Source organism: Mya arenaria, chromosome 8 (assembly GCF_026914265.1).
Source record: "Mya arenaria isolate MELC-2E11 chromosome 8, ASM2691426v1".
In the NCBI taxonomy this organism is placed as follows: domain Eukaryota; kingdom Metazoa; phylum Mollusca; class Bivalvia; order Myida; family Myidae; genus Mya; species Mya arenaria.
In genome coordinates, this window is record NC_069129.1 from 58,839,601 (window position 1) to 58,861,319 (window position 21,719).

Sequence of the window (21,719 nt, forward strand, 5' to 3'; positions counted from 1 at the left end):
TGCACGGCAGCAAATGTCAACAAGTCTCGATTCAGGTAAGGTTTTTAAAGATAACTTTCTTAATATTTGGAGATTTATTTGTGAAATAAAGACCATAAACCCCGCATTTAAGAGCTCTATCCAAGGTAATAAAGAACTTTCTCTAATATCCTTAAGTTTTCCTGAACATCTTGACCAACTGATTTCTCAGAGTTGAAATCTAAGGCAAAGTACATGGCTTTTGACAAATCTATCGCTTTACTTCATGTTAGCCGTAAATAATTAATACACAAATCTTATTTTAAGCAAATTTTATGTATTTTATAGTTTTCAGCGTGTACTGTTTAACTTTCAAAGGTAAAAATGAACTTAAACCAAATTGATAAAATACACGGACATTTTAGGATGATAAAGTACACGGTCATTTTAGTTTATGTTTGAAAGTAGAGTGCGGTTTACAAACTAATAGTTATATAATCATTTTCTATTCGTGAAGTCAGATGTCAAAAATCAGATAGTTTTACTTATAAATTATAATCTGGACTGACGGCGAATAAAACATCTCTGTAGTAAGCGGCCCGTTTGTGGTGATTATAAATTTCATGAATGTTCCGATTAGGATATAAAGCATATAATAAAACAATAAAATAGGCACATCACAAATAGTTTATATATATTTCCACATTTAAAGCATATTGTTCATACCTTTCAGTCAACACTGAATCTTTTATTTGGTTCAGTTTGAACAAATATTATCTGATCTACATCAGTAAAACTGCGGTCGTTCGAACAATACAGACAAGAACTCATTGTAAAGATGGAGGCTCGGAGTTAGATGGGAAACAGCAAGGACGAATGAGAGCACACTATAATACCAACTTACAGGCTAGGACTAAGCCTTGAACATCTAGATAAGAGCGAGGGTAGTCATAATAAAAGTATAACTGTTAGTATATTCTTAGTTCACTGCGAAAAAAATAAAGCTAAAAACTAACCTGTGTCTGTGTAAACGCTTTCCCGCAAAAACGATGGCAATTGACCAGAATGCCTTCTATCGTGGTCTACTTGATGCTGTTTTTTTTATTTTGAAATGCCATTCCGCATTCTTTGCATAAAGTCGGAGTCTTCATATTCTGAAATGAAACAAATGTCACAAAATCATAAGTCTATCAAATCAGCTAGCAATTGAAAACATTAAAAGTACAAGAACAGTTTTCATTCTCAAAATTTACAAAATGAAGTGTTATTAAGCAGTTATGTGTTATTGTTTACCATGTATAATGATTACAAACACGTTTTACATATACGATACCTAAAAGAAGTGGAACACCCTTTACAAAAACTTCAAGCCCTTTATATGTCAATTGCGAATATATTTTTAAAATACGGGACTGTATTTTAGTGTGATAACACATGTTTCCATGAGTCATGAAAATGAGCCATTATTTAGGCGAATCCGTCGGTCTAACTGTTAAAACGCGTTCATTATTCCATTGCCATTCCATTACAAAACGTCTTTTCAAACATGGAGCAATGTTTAATAATAAATTTGAAGAATAGAAATAATAAATACATTTATAATAACTCGTTTTGGAACCAGTTAGTGAAATAATGAGTATATACACTGAAGGTTGTAAACGACCGTGTACTTTATCAAACCTAAAATGTCTGTGTACTTTATCAATTTGGTTTTAGTTCATTTTCGCCTTTGAAATAACTATAAAAAAAGTTCAACAATACACGCTGAAAACTTTAAAATACATAAAATTTGCTTAAAATAAGATTTGTGCATTAATTATTTACTGATAACATGAAGTAAAGCGATAGATTTGTCAAAAGCCGTGCACTTTGCCTTAGATTTCAACTCTGAGAAATCAGTTGGTCAAGATTTTCAGGAAAACTTTAGAATATTAGAGAAAGTTCTTTATTACCGTGAATAGAGCTCTTAAATGCGGGGTTTATGGTCTTTATTTCACAAAAAATCTCCAAATATTAAAAACCTTACCTTGATCGAGACTTGTTGACATTTGTTGCCGTGCACTTTACCAAATAAGTCACGTGGGTTCTCCACCGTGATAAAGCCCTTGCGGAAACAGCGATAGATTACTGAATCAAATGGATGGTATCACTGTGTAGATAAATAGAAATTCGATTTGGCCTAGCTAAAGAACTTCAGCGATCACGTTATATATATATTATTACCTTTTGGGACGCGTTCGCTGAAAAGAACGCGGTTTCCAAACCCAACCAGAATTCTTGACATTGTATGTCGCGCTGTTATTTCACTTGTACGCATTGTACAGACAAAAAAAAATATCATCAGATAAATGAAGAAAATGTAGTTAACCGACATATTTTCAAACCAAAAACGCTTAGTAGATATGTGTTTCACCTTTATAATAAATCCGATTAGAAACATTCCTTAAATAGATCATAGTTGTGTTCAAATTTAATCACGTGATAACAAGATTTTCAGAAATTACCCACGTGATCTTCATTTGACCTCACAAATGTAAGGTTTATTTTGCTGTTATTTTTCTATTTTAAATGATAACAAATCTGACAGATAACATATTTGGAATATAATTATTGTATTTATATATTAAAATTAATTTTCAACCTAACTGCAATTGGTTTCAACAAAATAAACTTTGAGAAGCCGATGCTAAAATTAGAATCATTCGACGTCATCACGGACATGTGCCGAGTCATTTCATTGAATCAGCGTAGTCAGTTTTTTCTGTTTACATTGGTATGGGAGTTACACCATAACTTAAATGTGTAGTAAACATCAAAACAATAAATATATAAATTAAAGTTATGGAAGCCAGAACTGGGTTTGCACATGTAAATCCGTTTTTTTCACCTGTTTAAGTTTTTGTAAATTACATGCAGAAAAAATCATAACACTATACATTTAAAGTAAACCAAAAATTTTTTTTCTCATTTATTTTTCAACATATATCATATTTACATGATGTATCAAGAACATATGTTTGTATATATGCTTAAACATTTCTATGTTGTGTAAAAATCATTTATCATACACAAACGCGCTCACACATACACACACACTTACTAAGTGATGTCCCTGTTAATGTTTATAAAATTTAGTTTATTTATTTGAGGAAAAGAAACAATGATTTGATATGCGTTGTTTAGGCTAGATGTATCTGTTTTGTATCTTAAGTTGTTTAGACTATTGAGTACTTCCCATTTATTTCTGTGGGTTTCAGACTTATCATTGTTTAATGCTTTTTGCTTTTCTATTTTGGTTCTTAATTTCAGATAATGCAAAAATGCATTGAAAGATAAATGTCTGTCATTACATTTTGATGAGTTTATATAAATTTCAGCGGCGGAGGATTCTCCTTGTGGCGGTTTTTCCACCCAGATATGTATTTCGGGAAATGTTATTATACACAGGCTATTGACACTTATGTTTTATTTTACGATATTTCGTAAAAACACTTTTATGGCATTAATAAATGCCCTATTTTCATTCAAAGCTTGTGTTACGTTTTCCCTTCATCCATACGAGTTCGACCCGGCCTGTGACTTAGTACCTTGACGTTGAGCAATACATAAATGAAATTTTATGCAAACATAAAATTATTTATGGAATTGTTCAACCATTAATTTAGTGGTATTTAACCATGTCAGCACCCTGCATAAATTATTGCCTCAGCCAATCACCTTTGAGTTTTATCTCATGTGGCTCTGAACAGCCAATCACGATACGTTGTAGCCATTACTGATATATTTTTAGCGTGGGCGAAAGCCTCGGCATTTTATTTTAGTTTTCATATAATACACCACCACCATCCCCACCACCTTCTGTTTAAATATCTGTTTTCCACCCAGATATGTATTTCGGGAAATGTTATTATACACAGGCTATTGACACTTATGTTTTATTTTACGATATTTCGTAAAAACACTTTTATGGCATTAATAAATGCCCTATTTTCATTCAAAGCTTGTGTTACGTTTTCCCTTCATCCATACGAGTTCGACCCGGCCTGTGACTTAGTACCTTGACGTTGAGCAATACATAAATGAATTCATTGATAAGTTGTCTCTTTAACTTCCATGAAATAAATTGTCTTGTTTTGATAACCTATAATAACATTTGTAATTTGAATCCTGGGTTTGGCAATTATACTCCAGTAGTTCAAGATAATGTGGTTGTTGACTGATTTAAATGTCAAAGACTCTGTATCTGTACATGAAAACAATAACCAAATGTCCAAGATTGGCTATTTTGTGAAAAATAGTGTTCAAACTTTTCGAATTTAATTTTAGTAGATATACAAAGAAATGATGATTCTTTCAAGCAATCATTCGCAAAACATTAAAAACATATACACATGAATGCATGGTTATGAATTATAATAGCTTATACTAGTATACAAATCAGCTATGACACTTGACATTTAAATGGATGATTAGGGATTAGTATTGCCCTTATAACTCACGTAATCCTTGCAACGGATTGGTGGTTTGCGCTCTTGTTGTGCTCGTTGATACTGCTGTTGTTGTAGCTGTTGATTAGGTGGATGCTGTGGTTGTTCCGCTGCTAGTGAAGTATCGGCGATTGTTGACGGATCCTCCACCTCCACCAACGACCATCATTTACTTCAATTTAACATGAAACCGGACCAGTTTGATTAATGACTGTCCCCTGTGTCCATGATATTTTAACACTTTCCCACACAAAAACCTTTTCTCCAGTTTGATACAGTTTCTCCACTTTTCGAGCACGACTTTTTGATGAATGGGGGGCTATAGACAGAAAACTTCCGGTCCTCCCTTGCGACCCCCCCCCCCTCCCCCACTTCCCACACCCGGTCCTTTTGACCCGAGACTGATGGGAACCGGTTTTCCCCCTGAACGTTCTAGTTTTAGGTCATTTTGTGAGACGGGTCAATAATAAGGTCGCCGGTCGGACCAACCGGAAATAAGTACTTGAGAGTTTCCATAAACGGAGCTTGCACACGGTACCTACATTTTGGCATCGGAAATAAGTGCTTGAAACTGTTCGCACGTGTTTCGACCCGTTACGGAAACTGGTTCGGACCAGGTTGTTTAAAAACGATTTTGGTAAGTATAAAATAGCATACCTGCAATATAGATGCAATAAATATGCAATACATGTTATATCATTAATATGCGTGAAGCAAAGCGGTAGTCGGCTGAATGAGATTATCAATAGCTGATACATTTCACAGCTAGCTGAACACACTGTTATTATTGCTGGTAAACGCTATCGCTTCATGCTATTGTAAATATGTGTTAAGATCTCATTTGTTCTGCAATTTGTCTGCAATTATTTTGTGCTTTGTAATTGCCTGAATTATGTATTTATCCGTTGACAGATACAAGCTTTCTTTTATATCAGGTATTTAGTTGACTGACGCTTTGCTTCAGGCATATTAATATTATTTGTATACATTGCAGTTGTGTATCTTTGTCGGTAGAACCCCTAACATCCATCCGGTAACATTTACACGAACGGTTTAAGAAGCATAATTTCCATTTTTTGTTACGCATACACATAATATAAATAGACAATGCATGCTCAACGCACACATCCGGCACAGACGGTGATACCCTTGAAATGAAATTGGAGGTATGCGTTCAAATTTGATCCAAAATTTTTTATACATTTCACCATATGATTTGTCATACATTTTATTATACAAAGAATAACTACAAAGCGGTTTCGATGTATTCATTTTAACGAGGTAGAACTCAAAATACTCCCTTTACGAAGCATACTGAAAATGCGACTGGGAAATGATGTAAAGTATGACTCCTTGCTATTAAAGCAAGTGTTCACTTGTAAGATAATTGTACACAATCAACCGTCTTTCATTAGTTTGAATTAGCATCAATCTTCGCTCGGTGTGTGGTTCGTGTGCTCCAATGTGTATGAAGGCATATACAGTCGAAACCGGTCGATCGATATCGCTTGGCTCCATCTCTTCGTTATTTCGAACTGGATGTCAAGGGCAAATTTGTTTTACTATTTGTAAGCATTCCTGCTTGGCTCGATATTCGCGAGGCTCGAAGTATTTTGCCGGTCCCTGTGAAATCGAGGCAACGGGTTTCGACTGTATATTAACTTTTGCCCGCTTGCAAAATGATATTGATATCCAGTTAAATCATAATAAGCTCAAAGATCAAACTGATCGGGTTGCAAGTTTGATTATTATTCAAGCAGTAAATAACTCTTGAACAGTTTGAGTTGGCTTGCACATTGGTATTTGTCACGCTTTTAATTTCTCAAATTGAATTGGTATTTAAACTTGCTACTCGGGTTGCTTATCTTCTAATTATAGGTGGAAGTGTATGGAATGATTTGAATTTGTTTTTCAGAAATTTGTGAAATTTTATGACGAGAGCACATATTTAAAACATTGATCCTAAAGTAAACACAAGTTTTCCTTTTTAATGTTCAGCAAGAACAATTTTAAATCCGCTAGTGGAGTTTTCTTTTTTAATACCTATTTCATGCACTATTTTCTTCTCTTTTTTTTCAAAACAACAACAACATATAAATATGCTAATGAATTCTGCATTGATGTTTTCTTTTTTACAACTATATATTCGTATTGAAGAACATCACTACTTTCATATAAAAAGAGGATACTTGTTTGTTTCAGTGTTACATCTCAATATATTTCACCGAGTGAGTTATATTTCACGAGTGGGGTCGCTATGAGTGAAATATTTACTGTTAGCGTTCACGAGGTGAAATATTTTACGATCGGACACGGAAACAAATAATTTTTGTTATAGTATATGCTATAAATGATATAAAGTCACATTTAACTGTAGTTTTTCAGAAAGCGCGGCAAATTGTATGCGAATTGAACGTCATTTTGGAAATGACGTCGTTGCAATTGTTTCCCAGCCCTGTGTGCGCTGATGTTTGATCTGGACAATAGAATGGACTAAAATTTCAAAACAGTGAAAATACCAATTGATATTTTCACAGTTTGAAACAGTGAATTATTATTTTTATGTCAATGATAAACCTTTTTAAACCAACTGAAAGAATTTAATAAATAAAATGTGAAAAGAGAGGTCAAAGCAACAGTTCAGAAGATGAAATATGTTTGGAAAGATAATGAATATACGGCGAGAGAGAATATGAATTAAGTTACTCTCGTGTTGACCCATTTTATCATTCTCACTGCAATTCCTTTGCCTTTATTATTTTCTCATTATCATATACTTATATTGCATGACTCGGAAACGTTTTGTTCTGTACTTTGAACAAAAAATGTAGAATTTTATATACAACTAAAAAGTTGGCTATTATATTAACGGTTTTTCTGTGACTGACTTATCCGAAGTTGATATCTTATATCCATTTTATTATATTTTTAAGAATTCAATTATTTTATTCCACAATGATTGTACGAGCCAACCTTTTGTTTAGGGGACCTCTAAGCAAATGACTAGATCAGTAAAACAAAATGCCGTCTCGGCCTTGTGATTTACATGCACACGGTACAGATATGTAAACCCAATTCAAAATATTTACGTTCAACTAGGGTGGTATTCAATATGCAACTTAGGCCACAACAAATTGACCATTTGTTCTGCGGATCTTGACAAAATAGAGAAGGAGCGAGCGAACAAAAAAATATTTTATTTTTTTTTATGTATACTTCTTACCAAATTTATCTTACAATTATATTAAAAAATGCTTTTTTAATTGCGAAGAAAAGGTTCTCAGTTATAAATGAATAGGTTTGGATTGGCAATAAGATCCAGTGCTTTACTATTAACTTTCATTGCATCAGCAATTTAAACGTGGATATATTGTAAAGCCAGCATTCCTCACAGTAACGTGCAATTTCTCGAAGACCTAAATTGTATTAATTCCGTACTAATTTAACTTATTATCACAAAAAAAACATTTGAAAATTTCCAAATATTGGGTCAGGACTAAATTTGAACCTCTTGAAGCACATGATAAAATTTTAGTGACGTTGACATGGCAGAAGATGGAAAATGTAAATAACACATAACATTTCTAAAAAGACACTGTGAAGCAGTATCAAAAAATCTGCAAATGTGGCACAGGTCATTATAATAATGCAGGTGGTGGATTAAAGACCTCGCCTTTACCACGAACCTATGGTTAATAAGTCCATGCCTTGGAAAAGAATAACATGACAGCCTCCATAGCTTCAATGCCGTACGAGACGGTCCACATTATAACTAATCGATCAAAAAAATAAGTGTGGAATAAAAAAATAAGAATTTTACTTATAAAAAGATTTTTTTTCTGAAACAGACTGTTTCTAAGTCCAACTTTTTATCTGTTTATAACACTTATGAGTATAATAAAACTGAAAAATTCATTTTAGAATTTAAAAAATAACTCACGAAACCATGTTCAATGGTTGTAAGTCGATGTTCGTGTATTTGAATATAAGTTTTGCACTCAAAATATGATTTAGTTATTATTTAGCACTAAATTTTGAGAACAAAACAATGAATTACTTAAAACACACATAACTAATTATTTCCTTTGACGCTGTGAAACTGCTGTTGTTTACTGAAGACTATATCCATTGACAATGACGCTTATTTTCACTTAAAACCTGTATTTATTTATTTAACTTTACGAAAACTGAAAGTAAACTGAAAATTAATACCGGAAATGAATACCAACGAAGCGTCCTGCAAAATATTCCCGACAAAAAAGGCTGTCAACAAATATTAGCTGTATTACGGTTACCCGGACCTGATTTTGTCCTGACACGAGGAAAGTTTGCTCGCGAAGAAAGTGTAAAGCATGGAAATACCTTCAAAAAAGGCGAAGTCGAAGTTGCAGGTTTAAATTGAAGTAAAAGAAATTCAGAAAATGGTGGAAATTCAGAAGTAAACAAAAAAATAATCTGCGCTGCCTAATTTTATTATTTTTTTCGTATTTCGAATTTTAGGTGCGGCAAACAAATACGACGAACAAATTATCAATTTGTTGTGGCCTTATGACACTCTTATGGTCATACATCATTGACTCCATTCACTGTAAAGATCCGTTAATTATGTCGAGTAATCCAATAAGCTACATAGTTCTTAGATCGAATTTAGACCTGTATTGAAAACCAGACCTAGCCCTTTGTATAGACAAAATTTAATGTTCGTATTGTATACCACAAAAGAGTCATAAGAGTATTAATATTATTGTTTCTGGCATTTATGCTGTATGTATGCAGAAGGGCAAGCGACAAGCGCTCGCGCTCGTCATGGTCGCGAACGCATGAAATTGTCAGTGTGCTCTTAACAGTGTCAGCCGCAATGTGTTTTTAAATGGCACTGGCGTTTCCGTGACGACAGAGAGAACCTTGAAAATTACGAGGGTAGAGGACAAAAGAAAAAAAAAAACGGTGCGACGTAAATCACGTCAGTCGCTGACGCCTTAGCAGAGAATCTGCAAATGTCAAAGGTGTGTGCATAAATTATACGATGTACAAATATTATTTTCTAAAGAAGATTTCCTCATAAATGAAACGACATGCATATTTTAAAGAAACATAGATTCAAGTAGAGAAGGACAAAATCATGAATAACTTGTGTGGAATTAATACTTTTTATAATTTTAACAAATCATTTCAACCTCTTAAATAACTATTAATAACTAATAGAATAAAAACGACCGACGAGACGTGCCTTTGGTTTTATGATCCCGAGACAAAATCACAATCGACCGTGTGGAAACATGGCGGATTCCCACCTCAAAAGAAACCCGTGTGTCCAAGAGTTTCCGGAAAAATCATGTGCCATGTTTGCAGACATTCATGGGATGATTCTTAGCCACGCAGGTCCAAGCCGTATGGACGTAAATACAGATTACTATAGCATAATAGCGTTATAGCGTAAAATAGCGTAATTTTATAAGTAGCCTATCGTGAATATTTTAGCCACGCATATTTTCAATTGAGCGGGTCGTACCTGTCTGTTTATTTTGAACGAAGAGGTCGGAACTGCCCTCGATAATTTTATATTTTGCCTATTGACAATGCATCGTCCTTTTACAACAAATACGAATCGTTTATAGATCGGATTCGAGACATTAATTATCACCATATTCATAAAAGATTTTGCACCTTTTGATTTTTCCAACGCCCCGACAATCAAAACTCAATTGAAAGCAAGTCGATTCGCTGACAGACCTCCGGTCGGGGACATCTAAAATGATCAAAGAGCATGACTCTAAGTGGTGTAGCAAAGTAAGCCGACACCAATGGATAAATCGCAACCAACGGTGTAGTAATTGTGACGTCGTTCCAACGTATCGGACGTGCGCCGGGTAATATAACTTCCATTCAAAAAAGATATATTATAACCACTCTTAAGAGTACAGAATTTTAACGAATAATGTATAATTTCACACCTTCCAACTCCAAGACCATCTAGATAATGCTTTTAAACAGCTATATTTCAATATTGACAAACACACACAAAGCTTCAAATTTACTTTCTATCGTTTGCACTATCTATCTGTTTTATCAACTTAGCATATGCAAATTAATTCAACTATAACACACACCGGAAAAACACCTTATGATCTATGTGCACATAAATTACCCCTAATCCGGCAGAGTGAGAACATTTCAAGCTATCCAGACATGATCCTCAATGTACTACCTGTTAAAATTACAATGCAAATACACCCATCTTTATTTCAAAACTGATACGATAAATTAAATCACATGTTAACCCATATATTCAGTGTGACTGTGTATATAATATTGCTCAAATCAAACTGTTAGAATGACCACAATCAACAACACATATCTTGCACATAAATATATACAAGGCTCAACTAATTCAGTTCCTACTTATGTGCACAGCGATCACTCAATCAGTACGATTTAAGTACTATCAATTCATTGCTTGAGGATGCCGCCTAATTTATGTCAGGACGGTTTAAAATGTCTTCTAACCGTTCGGCACGAGGGGTGACCATCTTGTTTACGACGGTGTCGATTAAACCTGACGGTGCCTAAATCTAAGTTGGTAATTGAATACGGCACAAGGTTTTTTAAAGTTTCCATTGATAATCAGACGGGACTTGTGTTATGATGGCGTTTTATCCCTAGGTCTTCGTCAATCGTCCATCTTGGACCAGATGCAATCTGATATGGTGAATAACCAGTGGACTCGTGTACAACTGTGTTGTAGGCTTGAAATAGGGTTGGAACAACGTTCTTCCAGTTTGCTTTTCTTTCATTTGAGGTGCGTCAAGCATTTGAGGGAGTATGTCACGGTACCCTTATCTATACAGATGTTGAGAAGGTGTATATGCGGTCTTGTAGCTCAGTCAGCATAGCTCTCGCACTGTAGGCGAGTGTCCCGGTTTTGAGCCCCGATCTGGCTGCACAGTTTTCGCACACTGTGACAAAGGGCGTCCAACAAGAGACCAGGCACCATGCCCTGATAAGGTATATGCACCTAACGGGAAACCGACGACTTTCGGTCTTCGTACGGTACTAATTACCACACAGGATTGGTTAAAATAAATGATTCTTAATTGCCGTGTTCGCAGTGTAAATAACAGCTTTATCACTGTATACATTTAACTTTCTGTTCCGACGGTCCATATTAAACACGTTTAAAAGTATTTAACCTCTCCAGAGCTTTTCACGACACAGAGATTAATAGTTAAGTTTAGTGTAAACAAATGCGCATTTGTTATTTATATCATGGTCATCCGATTTTCAAAAAATCATGAACCGGAAGATTTCAATTTCTTGAAAGTATTTTAACGGACGGGGTAAAGACGGATTGGTAATAGATGGGTTGGCGTTCGGTGGATGGAAGAGGGAATGTAAGGCGGAAACAAATCACGACAGGAACAGAGAGACGGGTGGAATGGCAATTTGATGGATAACAGATCTGTGAATGAATAGTTTAATCCAATGCATGGAAGGACGGACTGTGTTAAGCCGTACATTCTGTGTTCTTTTTTTATCTTTTCACCCCCACACTTTAATTGTTTTAAGCTGTCAACACCCTTACCTTTCAGTTTTGTATTGTAGATTTGAGCAAGGTGTATTTTGTTCGTATTGGCCCAGATCTACCGTGCCTATTGGAGCTACGCCGATGAATTTGTTTATTTGGGTAAATTATTTACATGTCGAAAAAGTCGATTTTAAAAGTAAGCTGCATAACATGTTATAAATATATTGTACTATGTAATTAAATAAAATAGCTCTTTTAAATTCGAACGTACAAAGTTTAAGATGGCTGAGGTGTTCCAAATGCTTCTTTATATATTTCATGATACCCGTACGTCTGGTGAATATAACTTAACATACTTGAATAAGAATTGAAACTGCTAACACTGTTATCCAAACTATTTTACGTACTTTACAATACGTTTACGTTCGTGTTAATTTCATTACAAGTAGTACCCCTGCATACATCATTCTGCTGCTTTACAAATCATCTAGGTGAAATACATAAAGCTTAAACCATGTGTAAACATATATTTGGTGCGAGAGCTTACAAACTGAAATTATACATAATTTAAAGACACGACTTGTGATAAGAGATTAATGGTTAATAAGTGCTATTCGTTCAAACTAGGACAGATGCATGTCGTGTTTTGACAATGTGTTTGGTGGTAATTCTTTTTTTAAGCTGCCGTAAGTTGCCTATTTGTTATTTTTGTTGACAATTGTACTCGAACAAATACAGTTCTGTGCTAATTGTTATGTGACTAGAAAAGCAGGGCTTCTGTTGTTGAGTAAGATGGGAAACCGGCCCATATTTAAGCTGCTTCAGGAACATGGATTCATTATTTGTATAAGGTGGAAGCAGGCTCCTATTTAAACTGCTGCATGGACATGGATTCATTAATTGTATATGGTGGAAACAGGCTCCTGTTTAAGCTGCTTCTGGTACGCGGATTCAGTATTTGTCTAATTGGGAAGCAGGCTCCTATTTAGGCTGCTCTAGAAACATGAATTCAGTTTTTGTGTAAGGGGGAACAACTCTCCTATTCAAGCTGCTCCGGGAACAAAGATTCAATACTCGTATACTGGGGAAGCATACTCCATTTCAAGCTGTTCCAGGACGGGTTCATTATTTTTGTTAGGGGAAAGCGCGCTCCTATTTAAGCCGCTTCTGGAACGAGGATTCAGTATTTGTCTAAGGGTGAAGCAGATTGCTATTTAAGCTGCCCCATGTACATGAATTCAGTATTTGTATAAGGGGTAAGCAGTCTCCTATTTTAGCTACTACATGAGCACATATTCACATATTTCATATATTGTGTAAGCGGGACGCAGGTAATCTATTATAGCTGCTCCAGGAACACGAAGGAATTAGTATTTGTGAAAAGAGGGATCAGGTTCTTATATGAGCTGCTCCAGAACACGGATTCTGTATTTGTGTAAGAGGGAAGCAGGCTCCCATTTAGGTTGCCTCTTTCACAAGGATACATTATTTATGTAAGAGTTGAGCAGCCTCTCATTTCAGGAACTCCAAGAACACAGATTCAGTATTTGTGTAAGGTGTGAAGCAACCTTCTATTTAAACTGATCACTTCAAACCTCACCCCCATCTCCCGTCCCACTCGAATAAAACCATAATTATTCTACATAGTTGAAAAATACTTTGAGAACATGATCATGAATAAATACTTTTCACTTAGATCAACTCAATTGTGGTGAAGGGGCTGAGCCAAAAAACAATCGTCTCATTTAGAACGATACAGAACAATGCTATGTATACAGCTGGCAATTTGGATCCCATTTCAGACATTAGGCAAACCCTTATAGCCACAGCCAGTCCAAATCGAAGTTTTCTTTCACAATTTAAATGTTGCACAATCAAAATTGAAGTGTGCTTACAAAGTCAAAGTATTTGAGCGCTTTTTGCAGTGCTGACGTCAGCGTCCCTGGCATGTCGGCAGTGTGATAACGTCCTGTCTTGGACCGACTGCTCGGCCCCGTTTCACTGTCTTAACGAGGTAAGGACTACTTTACAGAGTTACGTTAGTGTTGGCGGGTACTGCGGTTTACTGCTTCGTGTGACGAATATGTTTGCCGTAAAGGCGTTCAAATGACTCGCATATATGTGACAACGGCGATATCGAAATATCGTATCTTATGAAGCCTTAGTATAATATGAACAAGACTGTTTTATAAAATCAATCCATTCTGGTTAAAAGCTTTGTTTTTATATAATATAAAGAAACATATCCCTAATTATGTAGCATTAGTCGAAGTCTAAGCCTAATTTGTAATTATTTGCAAATACAGGACAAGTGCATCATGACAGTGACACAGGAACATCACGGGAACTTCTTCTCTGTACACTGTGGCAAAGTTGAAGCGGTATGTTATCCTTTGATTATAATATCACACCGTTGCTCGAACATAGAGAATAATGGTTCTGTGTTAATACGTTATATAGTTTGAGATTAACCGGGTGACCACCAAAAGCTATATTCGACGAGTATTATAATTTACTTTTGGTATTCATAATGTGAAATATATTGTAATATAACTGTGAAACAGACAATATTTAAGTTAATCATTATGCTCGAAATGATATAAAGTGATGTGTTTTGTATTTGTTCAGAAAAGAACGCCGAATTGTATGCAAACGTAACTTCAATTCTGAATTGACGTCGTTAAAATTGTATCTCAGCCCTGTGCGTGCTGAAGTCTGGAAGTGAGAGGGGTCTGAAAAAATCGAAAACAATAAAATTGTTATTTAACAGTTCTAAGTATTGAAATATCATATCGATTTCTTTGTTAAAATCTCTGTAAGCCACCGGAAAGCATATACCTATTTATTGTCATTCTTTTTAAATTAGTCACTGTACTGTACGTGTGAAGTGTAGGAAAAACTTAAGCAATGGAAAAACTGAAGAGTGAGCATGGTAATTTGCGTCAATTGACGTTAAATGGTAAGATTAAGACGTTGGTAGTCTTATCTTATAATGAACTGGAAGTCCTTCCGGCCTTTTCTATGTACCCGCGTCTCCGGGAGGGACTTATACTTGCTTTCCTTGTTTATCCAGGTACTCGGGTCAGCATTAAAGGTCCATATATTTGCCCACTTGGTTAACAACAATTTAACGTTGCTTGTTTGAAAAAAACATATAAATCTCTATTGCTTTTCAATAAGTCCGTATTTGATTGTTACACTAATGTAACCAAAATGTTTTGTTTCACAATCCGCATGAAGGTTCAACATGACAAACACACAGTTTGTGTGGACTCCTGTAACACTCCGGACTGCCTTCACACCCTCTGTTGTATGTATTATCTCTCTACTTATGAAATATTTACAAAGTAGAACAATCTCAATTTCACAAATAACATTTCACGAAACGCAATTATTGTGTATGAATAGCGGAAATTACACTTTCGGTAATTCAATACGTGATTTATTTAGCTGGTTTTCTATACCTTATATAATGAGCCTTGGCGGTTAATGTTTCTTTCATGATGGTGACGTCATTTATGATTTAGTAAAGTGTGTTTCGAAATTGGTAATGACAGCATGTAACAAGTGTTTTAAATTTCTACGGATATCCTAAATGCTAACCCTAACCATCCTTGCCGTGTTTGATATACAGCTGAGTGGTTAACCGAAGCATCACCTGTGCATGACCACAATGCACACGGCCACAACACACATGCCCCAAAAGACACCGTAGCACCAGCTACAGACGGTAGGTGAAGAACACATTGAATATGCCCATTATGCGCCAAAAACCCATCTAGGTTTTTTAGTGGCATAAAAATCAATTTAATTCAATGATCAAACATTGGTTTTGCAAGTCTTGCAAGACACAAGTAATTAAGGCGACAACATTAGTGTAGTTGGGCCACGGTGCAATCTAATTTCCTTTTTATGTTCAAAATCATACTTGACCTTTCTGCCTGTTTGGCATCGGCATCTACCGAGCTTTCCAACATTTACAACGGACAATCTGTTTATATCCACAACAATACATCCCCAGGTAAGCCATAGTACGCATATTCACAGTACGCAAAACCATACCAAGGGTGATACAACAGTGACCATAGAAGGCAGCTGACACGACGTTTTTAATGTTCAAGATGCATTTAAACGTCTGTACTTGTTAATTTTGAGTTTATCATGGCCTGCCTGCGCCCATTGGCTGCATTATAGCTTGACCCCGCCGTGACGCCAAAACGACTTAAAAGAAATTAAATGCCATAAGTGACATGCGATAGAAGTGACAGCAATTCGCAGTCAAACCCAGACATTGGGAAACTTGAAAAAACAGAGTGAGATACAAGAGATCCGGTAGCGATACACTTGCTCTTTGCGAAGAAGAGTTGGGTTGAACCAGAACTGAGCACACCACTTTTCTAAGCACTATCCTTTAAATGCCGAGCGCCAGGCAAGGGAGCTACTTGCAGACGCCTTATCCACTATGCAACGGAGACGGTAAAATGATCGTATTAAAGCCACGGGCTATAATATATTTATTTGATTCGTATAAATAACAAGATTCATACAAGCAAGTTAGCACACATTGGGCCAGATCTTTATTAACGTTTTTTTCATAAAACACTAGTGATCTGCAGTTTTCTTAAATAATTCGAGACAATTATTTTAGGTATGACTATTTGATTTAATTATATGAGCACAACGTCACATGCTTCAAGTTTAAAAGTAAAGCAACGTTGTCGTTTATAACATTAGTAACTTTAACATAGTTTTAAACAATCGGCCCATGGACATGTTATTAGATACAGTTATCAAAGGTCAAGCGTCGTATGTGTGTTCCAGTCATCGCAGTTTGCAATCTGGCCTATTCTTGAATTGATTCAATTATAAGAGACCAAGCCGAGTTCTCGAATAACGTATGGCAGCCTACGAAGTCATTGAATGCAAACACGACGAGAGCAATTCAGACGTTAAAAACACAGTTGGCCCCAATGTTAAAAATACCCATATGTTCTTCCTCCAACTCAATCTCAACTAAATTTACAACAACATCAAACCTTGATTCAACCTGATTTTCGTGTTGCATTGTTTATTCATTTTCTGAGCAACATGGTACTTTGATCCAGCTTATTGACTAATGCCACTAATACATAGTATATTCCGCGCAATTCGAGAAGCGTAGTATTGGGATTTGTTACTAACACTATCAATTGGACTTAAAGAAGCAACACTTATTAAACGCTGCGTTGTGTTAACCAATGACGTCACAACAATTGTTTGCTTTAGAACGTTCTCATGCCAACATGAGTATTTGAAATGTTAATACACATGACTGTTTGCAAAACAAACTTAGATAAACGTGATCGTCAGTCCGTTCAACAGTGCACGATAGCCATGGACACCGTAGATACATCCAATTCAAACTAAACCACTTGCGGTCAGTTTTGGTACTTCAAAGAGTATCTTCTGCACTGCCTCTCTGGTATATGCGTTGTTGAAAGCTGTTGTCGATTGAAGATACCAGTTTAAAAGGTTAATGTATGATGCTTTGCGGGGGTAAAGGCCCACAACGACAGTAGGTAGTACCGAATGATAACTCAAAGTATATGTAAACTCACTGATAACTAAAGTCGTTTTTAATGTTGCAAGTCACTCGACAACCTATATATTCTATTGTATATTTTTGAAAGTCAATTGATGTATTGGGGCAAAATATATGCTAAGATTATTCAGTGCTTCCAAAACAGATTTATATGACTTTATGAAAAAGCACGCCTCATATGCAGACAGTATATTGCCCCTTTCACTTCACATTAAAGTGAAATACAGCAGTAAAACAATATAACGTTGTATTTTCCTCTATCCTGTTTGTTGGTATATCGACAGGAGTAACACCACAAACGCAGGTGATGACAACGATTGGAACGGCCAAAACAACAGGTTCCCAGTTGCCACCCACGACTGTTAAATACATGTTAACGAGTGGTTAGCACGATTTTGATTTGGATTTTGTAATGCTAAATGCTGTATAATGCTTTAAAACTTATGACTATTGACATTGCCACAAAGTTTATTCGGAATTTGAAACTAAAAATACTAAAAACATTTAGCACTAATTTATTGCCAAACGTTCGAACTAAGATCTTATCTATGTATAGGAGTTGGTCATTTCTTACTATATATGTATTGGTTTTGAATTGGAAAATATCTGGCATATTCAAATAGACGTTGGCGAGATATTTAAACTTATTATCTCACTAAGTGTGCAATAATTTTGCAAATGTTTTGTCATATGATGTAAAATCGGGCTAATATCTTTTCAGAAAAACAGTGCACCGACCACGAAACGGACATGTTTAAGTGTGAACATTTCAACCGTACGTACAACGCATGTCAAAGCAGCGATTTGTCTATAACTACCATAGTACTTTCAAAATGTTTGAGGTATTGTGGATTGTGCGATGCCACTACTACAGATTCACAGCATCTTACATCAACAAATGCTAAACCTGGCACCACGACGGAAATGTACACAACAACACAAAATAACTTGCATGACACAACCACCGGAAAGAACGTTTTTGACACTACGACAGGAGCAACACCGGCACAAACCCAGGCAATAACAACGACTGGAACGACCAAAACAACAGGTTCCCAGTTGCAATCAACGAACGCTCAGTATATATCGACTACTGGTAAGCAAAATGTGTTTAAAAAAATAAGTTTTATGCTTCGGAGTTATCAATAATGCAGACTCTTTTTTGAAATTCGGATATAAATGTAATAAACACAATTAGCCCTTATTTAGTACCGATGTACAAACTAAGATATTATCCTTGTGGATGAGTTAAACATTTGTACCAGATGGAAACTGGTGTTGCAATGGAAAACGACTGGAATTGGCGAGAATGTTCAAATAACTATCATATGTTTTGTGTAATTAGCCTACAAGAGTTATGTTTTGTGATGAGAACTTGAATTAAACGCATTTCAGCCATTTTATCAACGTTAGAATTCAAAAACGAATTTGAATTACACACAATACATATGCGGATCCCTCTTCAGGATCACAGTATAACCTGTGGTTATTTAACTCATTTGCAGAAAACCAGTGCACCGACCACGAAACAGACATGCTTAAGTGTGAACAATTCAATCACACATACAACGCTTGTCAAAGCAGCGAATGGTCTATTAATATCATCGTTCATTCAAAATGTCTGAGGTATTGTGGGTTGTGCGATGCCACTACTCCAGGTTCACAGCATCTTACATCATCAAATATTAAACCTGGCACCACGACGGAAACCTTTACAACATCACAAAACAACTTGCTTGACATAACCACAGGAAAGAACGTTTTTGACACTACGACAACGAATTATTTACATCACACAACTACTGAAAAACAAATCACATTTTCACAACCGAAATCATCCACTCAGCTACATGTCACACAGACAACTGATTTCATTGTGACCGCAACATCTTCTATCCGACACCAGACTGCTGCTACCACCTCTTCACTTCAACCCAACGGGCTTGGTAAACTAGATTCTTTTATTGTCAAATTATTGACATGTTGACATTATATTGACTATGTCGATTAACTTATTCCGGTTAAAAGATAGCTGTACTGAGTTGGTAGTTTTTAAATACGTGCAAATCGCATTGGACCGCAGTTATTGTTCAATAATTTTATAATAAATATCATCAATCGATATCAAGTACATTGAGTTCATATCGATGGCTATCGTCGATAATACAAAATTTCGATGTTTGCTTACCACATAGAATTAGTATGTTTTAGGACTAAATACTATTGACTAAGGACTGTAGCATGCAGGTTTCTTATCTATTAAATTAATAACCGTCACTTCATTTTAGAAAACGTTACTGCAGTGAAATGACAACTTTTTGAATATTTCAAGACCAGAAAACACTCTTTTATATTTGATAGTATTTTGTTTTACATATTCAGGCATCCACGCTTCACTTAATTGTACATTACATATATGTACATATTATACCTTAAATAAACCATATTTACAACGTATATCACACAACTTGGTATCTTGATAGCATTAAAGATACTTTTTTACCCAATTGTGTACAACAGTAACTTCAATGTCGTTGGTAGAACAATTCCAATTAATTAAGTGGTATTTTAAATCAATGCAGGACCACAGGTAACGAAGAACTTCCTGACAAGTACAGACGTCCGATCCTCTTCGCATGATGCATCAACACCCTCAATGGTACTTATCCGAAATAACGTAACTGTGTCAAACACTACGAGTGACGTCCCGTTTACCGCTACAAGCCGATCAATGAACACATTTTCTTCAACAGATGCTACAACAGCTGTCGATTCAATAACGACGTTTCCTTCTAAATCAACTTCAAGCTCCAACAAAACGACACTAGGCACTCACTGAAAATTATGAATTAAAATGTAATTTGTACCACGCATTGGGTTAATGCAAACCTAAGTCTTACTGACATTAAAGTTAGGAGTGTTGACAAAATCTGCGTTTTTGTGTCTAAATCTATTATTTAATGTAAATAATGCTTCGGTTGGCAGCCTTATATCAGTACATTTGTATATATTTTTTTATATATGTATTAAACATACTTTTATATTATTTTGAAGAAAAAAGTCATTAAACATACAATTATACTTCAAATAAAATAATTGATTTGATATTATTGATATTTATACCAATACTTGAGTGAAAGTATTGAACAACAAAAACACAGTGTGCATTAAATATTTATGTAAAAAAACTCAGTAGCCAAAAGTTTGAACATAAGGCTCGTTTAATGGCACAGGGTAAACACCAAAGACATAGAACACAAAACCAAACAAACCACAAGCAAGAAACACGGAACAACAGCACAAAACTCCGCAAACAACACAGTACCAATATATTATAAAAAACTTTAAACAGTAAAACATTAAAACATTAAAGGTTGTTTTATATTGTACGTAGTCTACTCAAGATGGTAATAAAATGAAAGTATAGTTCAATACTTCAAGAGTTAATACCTCTGTCGTTTAAACCATTTAGTTAAACATTGCCCGAAGCCATATCGGTTGTGCAAAACCAATCCTACTGTCCTTCATTCTCATATACAGATATAAAGCATTCTAAAGTTTGACTCGTAACAATGTCAACGTAGTTTATTCCCAAATTGTAAGTGCATAGTTTAACGCTTAATTATTTTATTTAATTTACGGTCAGTTGCAAACCACCAGACAGTTTTCATTGAACTACAATGCCAGCATTTGTTTCATTTTTGGTTAACCACAATGTATATATTGAACATATACAATTATACGTGATTACGATTGATATAATCTGTATTCAGTGAGTTTTGAAAATAATATGTTAATGAATAGGTAAATCAGTAAAGGAAAACTTGCATTATTGCACAAAATGTGTGTTTTCGGTCCGTTATCGTGTATTAAAACGCAAAACCCCAGGCGTTATCGGTAAAAAAATGTGCATTTTTCAGTAAATTCACTTGCCGTTAATGACCGGTTCTTTGTTTTACATAAGCGCTTTCAGGGCTCGCATCATAACAATGGCAGCTTAGTGACCTGGTTTCTGACCGATAGTGGGTCAATGATGCGAACGTTTGCCTAAAACAAATTTCAGCATATATAGCTGTATACAAAAATAAACAAATTAAATAAACTAAAATTTTAACTATTTGTTTGCTTTAAAAACACTAGATCTAAATTAAGACTAAACCGTTCAACT

General features: G+C 35.3%; 1 protein-coding gene and 1 long non-coding RNA gene across 2 annotated transcripts; both read left to right on the forward strand.

Moving 5' to 3' along the window:
* Positions 1 to 13,898: 13,898 nt before the first annotated feature.
* On the forward strand, positions 13,899 to 15,274 carry LOC128242121 (uncharacterized). Its single transcript, XR_008262544.1, has 3 exons — positions 13,899 to 13,984; positions 14,283 to 14,351; positions 15,211 to 15,274. It is a non-coding gene; the product is annotated as an uncharacterized LOC128242121 (long non-coding RNA).
* A 2,566-nt stretch (positions 15,275 to 17,840) lies between these two features.
* LOC128242122 (mucin-3A-like) lies at positions 17,841 to 20,480 on the forward strand. Its single transcript, XM_052959162.1, has 4 exons — positions 17,841 to 17,934; positions 18,273 to 18,647; positions 19,057 to 19,497; positions 20,134 to 20,480. Exons 1-4 carry the CDS (start codon positions 17,859 to 17,861, stop codon positions 20,388 to 20,390), a joined length of 1,149 nt encoding a protein of 382 aa, XP_052815122.1. The 5' UTR covers positions 17,841 to 17,858; the 3' UTR covers positions 20,391 to 20,480.
* Positions 20,481 to 21,719: the final 1,239 nt, after the last annotated feature.

Excerpts from the sequence above, each read along its gene's own strand:
- LOC128242122 (XM_052959162.1), top strand. The coding sequence starts at position 17,859 with ATGACAACGATTGGAACGGCCAAAACAACAGGTTCCCAGTTGCCACCC. Across the intron at positions 17,935-18,272 it reads TAAATACATGTTAACGAGTG|AAAAACAGTGCACCGACCAC; the intron begins GTTAGCACGATT and ends ATATCTTTTCAG. Across the intron at positions 19,498-20,133 it reads ACTTCAACCCAACGGGCTTG|GACCACAGGTAACGAAGAAC; the intron begins GTAAACTAGATT and ends AAATCAATGCAG.